Source organism: Tenrec ecaudatus, chromosome 1, assembly GCF_050624435.1.
Source record: "Tenrec ecaudatus isolate mTenEca1 chromosome 1, mTenEca1.hap1, whole genome shotgun sequence".
Taxonomy (NCBI): Eukaryota; Metazoa; Chordata; class Mammalia; order Afrosoricida; family Tenrecidae; genus Tenrec; species Tenrec ecaudatus.
Genome location: NC_134530.1, coordinates 159796183 through 159804979, shown reverse-complemented (window position 1 = coordinate 159804979; position 8797 = coordinate 159796183). Strand labels below are relative to the sequence as shown.

The 8797-nt window shown below is 43.3% G+C and overlaps 1 protein-coding gene across 1 annotated transcript; it reads right to left on the bottom strand.

Moving 5' to 3' along the window:
* Nucleotides 1–435: 435 nt before the first annotated feature.
* On the bottom strand, nt 436–603 carry CTXND2 (cortexin domain containing 2). Its single transcript, XM_075540341.1, has one exon. The coding sequence runs from the start codon at nt 601–603 to the stop codon at nt 436–438; it is 168 nt and encodes a 55-aa protein (XP_075396456.1).
* Between the last annotated feature and the right edge of the window lie 8194 nt (nt 604–8797).

Genomic DNA, 8797 nt, shown 5'->3' with positions numbered 1-8797 from the left:
TCCTCCTCCCTTGTGAAGTAAGTGGAGGTCAGATGCCACCCCTGTGTCATTTTTACAAACACAAACTAGTTTACCTCATCTTTTAAAGTTATTATCATTCTCAACATCCACTTATGTGACCATCATGAAAAGCAAAAGTAAGCAGGCTTGAAAACAAGAACCCACTGCTGTCGAGTCAATTCCAGTTCCCCACAGGGTTTGCGAGGCTGCGATCTTCACAGAAGCAGGCTGCCACACCCTTCTCCCAAGGCGCAGCTGGCGGACTCAAACTGCCGACCTTTCGGTTTGCAGTCGAGTCTTGGACCTCTGTACCAACAGGGCTCCTTGGCTCAGAACTAGGAAGATGAAATAATCCCAAATCAGGACCATCCACATCTGTAGAACAGATTTCAAATCCCTGTGAGCAGATGTCTTCCAGACCGGCCTCGTGCGGCGTCAGTTCAGAGACAGTTCTGTGGATGCAGAGTTTACCGCATAAGGATTCTTCACCAACTTGGCACATCGGGAAATCATCACCATTAGGAACAGAAACAGAAGAACCACAAAGGCAATGGTAACTCCTTTGTCCACATCAACAGAGCTGGACAGACTCGGCTCCTCCATGGCCACACGGACGCCTTGACCCTTTCCCAGCCGCAGCTACTTCCACAGGCATGTCCCTGGACAAAAGAGCATACAGTAAATTTATTGGCCGGTGTAGGTTTCTTTAATAGCAGTTAGAAACCAAAGAGAGAGAAGGGGTTGAGAAATCAGCAAGACAACGAAGAAGCACTTATGAAACGGATAGGGGTGGGATAGGAGACTGACAAGATATGCACCCATAATAAGGATAAAAGATCTGAGGAATTTTTATTAGGCAATATGTGAACAAATCAGCTGGGGCTTCCTTGTCCTGGAAGATCCCAGTTCTGTTTACATTCAAATCCTTTACAAGAATTTCTTGAAATTCCCAGTGGACTTACTGTAGCTGATTTGTGGTGCAGTTGCAGCCCATTGGGTACGAACATAGAACTGGTTGATTATTTTTAAAAATCACCAGCTTTTACTCTATTTTATCCTTTTTTGTCATCAAGATGGATGAAAAGTCAGGTACGGACACTGAATGGTCATTTCAGATCTCGAAACTTAGTCTACTCAGATTTCACTGTCTCCTTTGCCTCTTCTTAGCCCCTGTTCTTCCCGGGTTGGAACGAGGAGGAAGGGCAACATCGGCAAGTCTCTAGCTGGTTGCATCGTTGTAGCTGACTGCGAAGAGAACCCTTGCCTTACTCTGCTGTGGCCGCGTGGTTTCTGAGTGGAACATGCTGGTGACTTTGGGACAGTGCGCAGCCTCATTCTGTACTTTCTGTTTCTGAAGCCCTCTTTGGATGGTGCCAGATCAAAGCGGATTCTTCACTCCACATGCTACAGAGTAGAAATGATCCCGGCGGTTTCTTGGCTGTGATGTTAGAGGAAACAGACTGCCTTTCTTCCATGATGCTGTTGGGTTGGCTTGAATAGCCAACACTTAGGTTATTTTGAAAAACAAAACCACTTGCAAATGTACTGCCATTGAGTTGGCTTCTGACTCATCGCGACCCTATAGGACAGAGTAACATAGCCCCTTGGGATTCTCAGAGCAGAAAGTCTCATCTTTCTCCCACGGAGTTTGCTGGTAGGTTTGAATGACTGACTTTTTGGGTCGTTAGTAGCCCAAGCCAACCCACTATGGTACCAGAACCAAAACTGAACTCACTGCCATTGAGGCAATTTTGACTCATAGCGACCCACTAGGACAAAATAAAACTGCCCCTGTGGGTTTCCAAGACTGTACATTTGCTTTTGATTTTTTATTCATCATTCTATTGGGAGGCTCTTACAAATCTTGTAACGATCCATCATTCAATTGTATTGAGCACACGTGTACATATGTTGCCATCAACCTTTCCAAAACATTTTCTTTTTACTTGAGCCCTTGGTATCAGCTCCTCCTTTTCTTCCTCCTTCCCCACCTTCCAACAAAACTGTACATTTTCATGGGAGTAGAAAGTTCCTTCTTCCCTTCCCTCTCCTCCTGGAGCTGCTGGTGGTTTCAAACTGCTGGCCTTGCAGTTGCAGCCCAACACTATGCCACCAGAGCAAGCACAAAATGGTTGTTCCATCTCGTGACCACTAGATGGTGCCAAGTATTCCTAGACAAAAGATCCTCCTCCAAGCCACACCTAGGTTGGATGTCCTATGGCTTGGTGCTGTGGTCAGGCATCCTCACTGCTCTGCTTCGGAGGGAAAGATAACTGAGTCTCTTCAGTGAGATGCAGGACAAGAAGAAGTTGGGGACCTGGCCATATTTTCTTCCTCGGCATACTTCACCAAGGTTCCAGCAGCCTGCTAGCACACACTACTGTGAGCCTTCCACATTCAGAAATCGTAAGCTGAGAAATTGGCTTGCACTCACATCTACTGTGTGCAAATTCATCAGTGTAGGTGGGCAGGTGCTGCAATTCAGCAAACATCCATCCCGGGAATAACCCCTCCCCTCCCTCTGATGGAACCAATCTCTGTCCTCTTGAAACCCAAGAAAAGAAGCCTTTCTTTCCCCCACTCATTTGCTTCTTTTCTGCCTTCTCAGGAAGCGAATAGCCTCTCACCACAAATACTGTTCATCCCACCAGGTCAATCATGACCCCTCTCATTTTCTTCCTACGCAGTCTTCTCTGGAAATATCCTGTGGTAGGACGAAGGGTGAGAGTCCTTGGAGACAGGGATTATGCCACCTACTCATAAAGTTTGAGGAAGGCACTGGCCCCCATTGTTGCAACTATTTTAGAATATGAGCAGTACTTCTTTTGCAACATGTTTTGGCTATGTTTGGTCTCTTGAATTGCCATATGAATTTTATGATCAGCTCGTTCATTTCTAGCAAGAATCCAGCTAGAATTCTGATAGGAATTCTATTAAATCCTTAGGGGGAGAAATGTCATCTTAGCAATATTAATTATTCTGATCCATGAACACGGAATACCTTTCCATTTACTTATATCTTCAATTTAAATATCTTTTCATTTTCAGTTTAAGTTTTATACCTTTGTTAAATTTATCCATCTATACTTGTGTATAAGCCGAGTTTTTCAGCACATTTTAAACATAGTTTTTGTGGTAAAATTAGGTGCCTCCGCTGATATTTGGGTCGGCTTATATTCAAGTATATATGGTACTTCTAAGTAGTTTACTCTTTAGGTGTTATTGTAAATGGAATTGTTTTCTTTAAAAAAATCATTTTATTAGGGACTCATCACAATCCATACATACATCAATTGTGTAAAGCACATTTGTATGTTCATTACCCTCATCATTCTCAAAACATTTGCTATCCACCTAAGCCCTTGACATCAGCTCCTCATTTTTACCCATCCCTCCTAACTCTCCCTTCCCTCATGAACACTTGATAATTTATAAATTATTATTTTGTCATATCTTGCCCTGTCCGATGTCTCCCTTCACCCACTTTTCTCTTGTCCATGCCCCAGGGAGGAGGTCACATGTAGATCCTTGTAATCGGTTCCCCCTTTCTAACCCACCCTCCCTCTACTCTCCCAGTATTGCCACTCACACCACTGGTCCTGAAGGGATCATCCACCCTGGATTCCCTGTTTTTCCAGTTCCTATCTGTACCGGTGGACATCCTCTGGTCTAACTAGATTTGTAAGGTAGAATTGGGATCATGATAGTGGGGGAGGAGGAAGCATTTAGGAACTAGAGGAAAATTGTATGTTCCATCGTTGCTACATCGCACCCTGACTGGCTCGTCTCCCTGAGACCCTTATGTAAGGCGATGTCCAGTGGCCTACAAATGGGCTTTGGGTCTCCACTCCTCACTCTCCTGATCCCTTCGACGACACCTTGTGATCACATAGGCCGGTGTGCTTCCTCCATGTGGGCTTTGTTGCTTCTGAGATAGATGACTGCTTATTTACCTTCAAACCTTTAAGAGCCCAGACGCTGTATCTTTTGATAGCCGGTCTCCATCAGCTTTCTTCACCACATTTGCTTATTCACTCACTTTGTCTTCAGCGATTGTATCATGGAGGTGAGCCCACAATGATATGATATTTTTGTTCTTTGATGTCTGATAAATGATTCATTTGGTACCTTGTGATCACACAGGTTGGTGTGCTTCTTCCATGTGGGCTTTGTTGCTTTTGAGCTAGATGGCCGCTTGTTTACCTTCAAGCCTTTAAGACCCCAGACACTATATCTTTTGATAGTCGGGCACCATCAGCTTTCTTCACCACTTTGCTTATTCACCCTCTTTGTCTTCAGCAGTTGTGTCAGGAAGGTGAGCATCATAGAATGCCAATTTAATAAAAGAAAGTATTCTTGCATTGAGGAAGTACTTGAGGGGAGGCCCAATGTCCTTCTTCTACCTTAATATTAAACCTATAAATAAATATATGCACATAGATCTATTACCCCATCCTCATATATAAAAATATTTGCATATGTACATGTCTTTATCTAGACCTCTATAAATGCCCTTTGCCTCCTAGCTCTTTCCTCTGTTTCCTTTGACTTTCCTCTTGTCCCACTATCATGCTCAGTCTTCATTTGGGTTTCAGTAATTCCTCTTGGTTACATTATCCTTGATCATCCCTACCAGGCCTCCCACACCCTCCTCACCACCGATTTGGATCACTTGTTGTTCCCTCGTCCCTGAGTTTGTTAACACCACTATCTTTCCCCCCACCTGCCCCTCTCCCATGTCCCCCGGGAACTGTCGGTCTGGTTGTTTTCTCCTCCAGATAGTTCATCTAGCCTATCTTATTTAGACAGACCTGCAGAGATAATGACATGAACAAAAACAAGACAGAGCAAAACCAAGCAACAATATACAACAACACACCAATGACAAAAAAAAACAAAACACAACAAGAAAGAAAAACTTAGTTCAAGGACTGTTTGTTGGCCTTAGGAGTGTTTTCCCGTCCAGTCTGTTTGGGCCCCATGCCCTGGCCCCATGCCCTGGCCCCAAAGTCCACCTTCAGCATTCCCTGGGGGTCTCGCTGTTCCATTCCCTTGCTGTTCTGTTGCACCCCCTAAGTGTTTTGCCTTGGTGTGGTGGGATCAGATCAGGCGCAATTCCCACACTGTGTCTCCGGTGTTGTCACCTGTAGGACTATGGGTCAGTGAGGGATGTCATGTCTCATAGTGGGCCCGGCCACGTGGTCCTCTCTGTGGACTGGCTGCCCTAATCAGGAACATCATCCTCAAGGCCTGATGGGCCAGAATGTTCTTTACTCTCTCCTCCCCCTTCATCTGCTTCCATGTGCTCTGATCAGATATGTCCCTCTTCCAGAGCTGCAGGTTCAATGCCGTCTTTTGAAATAAATTCTTCTGGGGGGAGGGGAAGAAAAATTGTTTTCTTAACACTACTGTATATTTTTATGTAAACTAATGTTTGTGTCTTTTGCCCCTTGTTCTACTGGAATTTTCATCTTTTCTCCCTTACTTTTAAAATATCCTTTATGCATTATAGATAATAGCCCTTATGTATGATACATATTATAAAGACCACCCCCCAGTTTGCTAGTTGTGTTTTGATTTTCTTTAAGGAGATATTTTTGCTTTGAAAATGTTTTTATTTTAAATATGAAATGTATAGATTTTTTCCTTTTATCACATATGAATTTTTAAAAACATTTTATTAGGGGCTCATACAACTCTTATCACAATCCATACTTATACATACATCAATTGTATAAAGCACATCTGTACATTCTTTGCCCTAATCATTTTCTTTTTTTTTCTCCTCTTTTCTTTTTTTTACATTTTATTAGGGGCTCATACAACTCTTATCACAATCCATACATATACATACATCAATTGTATAAAGCACATCCGCACATTCCCTGCCCCAATCATTCTCAAAGCATTTGCTCTCCACTTAAGCCCTTTGCATCAGGTCCTTTTTTTTTTTCCCCTCCCTCCCCGCTGCCCCTCCCTCATGTGCCCTTGGTAATTTATACATTGTTATTTTGTCATATCTTGCCCTATCTGGAGTCTCCCCTCCCCCCCTTCTCTGCTGTCCCTCTCCCAGGGAGGAGGTCACATCACATATGAATTTTATATCAGTATTAGAAAGTCGTTCCCTACAACCAAATTATAAAGCAATTAATCTATGTTCTTTTCTACTATTTAAATAGTTCCATTTTTCTCTTTCTCCATTTAGATCTTTGATCCATTCAGGGTTTATTTTAGTTTATGGAAAGAGGTATGGTTACCCCATCGGTGGACTGGTTTGTAATTTACACCTGAAGCTAATTATAGGAAGTAGGCTGGCTGGAGCAGCCTGTGGTAACAGAGAAGTGTGCAGGATTGGAATTAAACTGAACAAAAGAAAACAATTTTTCCTTTTTCTTGAGAGTTGTATATGCACCCCACAAAGAGGAGTAGCCTGGGGCTCTACCCAGGAGAATCCCACCTACAAAGGCTTTCTGTTTGAAAGAAGCTGCTTTACTGAAAAGTGGCTGGAAGTGAATTTGTTGTATTTGGCTTTGGAGGGAGGGACCCTGAGGGACCTCTGCAGAGCACATCTCAGAGCAAGATTCCTGGGGGCGGGGGGGCGGAAAAGGCTGTAATGGGGACTTTTGACTCCACATTGGTTTTGTAAAAGATTAGTTAGGATGGTGAGGAGCTAAGTTGCTCTGAGAATCAAGATCAAGAATTATCTTCCTTATAGGCCGAGTTGTACCGTGGTAGAGTTGTACCTTGGCAGAGACTGAGAGTGTAGCTGGGAATTGTGGAAGATTGTTTGACCATCCCTGAGGTATATAGCTCATTCCTATATTATCACATTATTTATGTGCCTTCTCTCTTCTCCTTCTTCTATAGTGCTCTTTCAGTGCAGTTTTGTTCGTATAACATACTACAGTAGTTTTTCACTCCCTGTATCTATTAATATCCTATTAGGTCTACGTCCACAATATCTCTCAAATCAATTTTCTTCTCTGTATTTCTAATGCTACCACATAGTACAGAACATTCAATGCCAGACTCTTCCAAATGCCTCTGATTTCTTGAAAACAGCCATATGCTCTTCCAAACCACAAAGTGATCTTCAATAAATGCAAATCAATCAGTCCACTGATTAAAACTCTTCAACATCTTCCCGCTGTTTCCAGATTTCCTCAGAGGGCTCCAAGGCCCTCTGCTCTTGGTTCTGGCCTCCGTGTTTGCCAGTATCTCCTTTGGACTTTGCACCGCCATGCTAGACTTCTCATGGCTTCACGGATTTCGCACGGTCCCCTTTTGCTGCCAGGGTTTGTCCATGATCACCTCTTTGCTATGTTCATTTTCCTCTGAATTTGACTTTCAGACCTCAGCTTGAATGTTGACTTCCCAGGTAGATCGTCCAATAACGTTCACTGAAGTTTACGGTAATTACTTTAGTGAACGCATTTTAAAGATAAAATAGGAACCATACATGAGAGTAGAGACCATAACAATTGGTTTTCAGAGTCCAAAAGTCTGGCATATATTCAATGTTCAATAAAACACCTGATCGATCAATGAAGATATCACTACACTTTTTCTAGAAGTCCTTGGGTTTGCAAAGAGTTCATATGTTTGGCTAATAACTGAAAGAGAGGAGATTTGAGCCCACCCAAAGACTCCTTGTAGGAAATACATCATGATCGACTTGCCCCCGAAATCAGTCACTGAAAACCCACGGAGCAAAATTCTCCTCAGACATGCGTTTGATCACCATGAGTCACAATGGGCTTTAAAGTGCGCATGTAAACATGTTTGTCAAGTAAGTGAATGCCTTTGAAAACAGAATGTTGGATTAAGGCAAGCAGACATGGCTAAGATGACCTAAAAGGAAAGAGGGCCGGCAGAGTGGGAAAGGGGGAATTCAGACCTCAGTTGATTGACCAAGGAAGGACAGTGAGGAAATGAAGAAGCTAGGGCTGTAAAGCAGCTCAGAAGCACTCAACTGGGAAAGAAAGGAGAACAGCAGCTGAAGGGCCACTGCAGAATCAGTGAAGGATCCCTTTTCAAAGTAATGGAACTGAACAAAGAAAAGTCTGGGAAAGATGCTTGTGGTTACAAGCAACAGACAAGTCAACTCACATGGGATGAAATGATGCACTGAGTGGATGGGCTCAAGGGCGCAGAGTCAGGCTTTGGGCTGCAGGTGGTCAAGGTGGTATGAACGTCCTGCTCTTCTGTAGAGCTGTGTGTGTCGCAAGCTTGCCTCCCTTCTGTGTTCATTTTCTCTCCAGGACGTCTTCTGTGATGGTAGCAAGAATGACTCCAGTCAATGCAGGCACCATGCATTCCCTGCAACCTATCCACTTCCTCCACGCCATTCCGAAGGAAGAAAGAATTCTTTCATGGTGCAGATAGGAACTGGAAACACAGGGAATCCAGGACAGATGATCCCTTCAGGACCAGTGCTGAGAGTGGTGATACCGAGAGGGTGGTGGTGGTGGGGTAGAAAGGGAACCAATTACAAGAATCTACATATAACCTCCTTCCTGGGGGACAGACAACAGAAAAAGTGGGTGAAGGGAGACATTGGACAGTGTAAGATATGACAAAATACTATTAATTTATAAATTATCAAAGGTTCATGGGGGGAGTAGAGAGGGAGGGGAAAATGAGGAGCTGATACCAAGGACTTAAGTGGAGAACAAATGTTTTGAGAATGATGAAGGCAATGAATTTACAAATGTGCTAGACACAATGGATGGATGGATGGATTGTGATAAAAGTTTTATGAACCCCCAATAAAATGATTTTTTTTAATTTTAAAAAT

What these genes read in the sequence shown, in the direction of transcription:
- CTXND2 (XM_075540341.1), bottom strand. Translation starts at nt 603, where the DNA reads ATGGAGGAGCCGAGTCTGTCCAGCTCTGTTGATGTGGACAAAGGAGTT.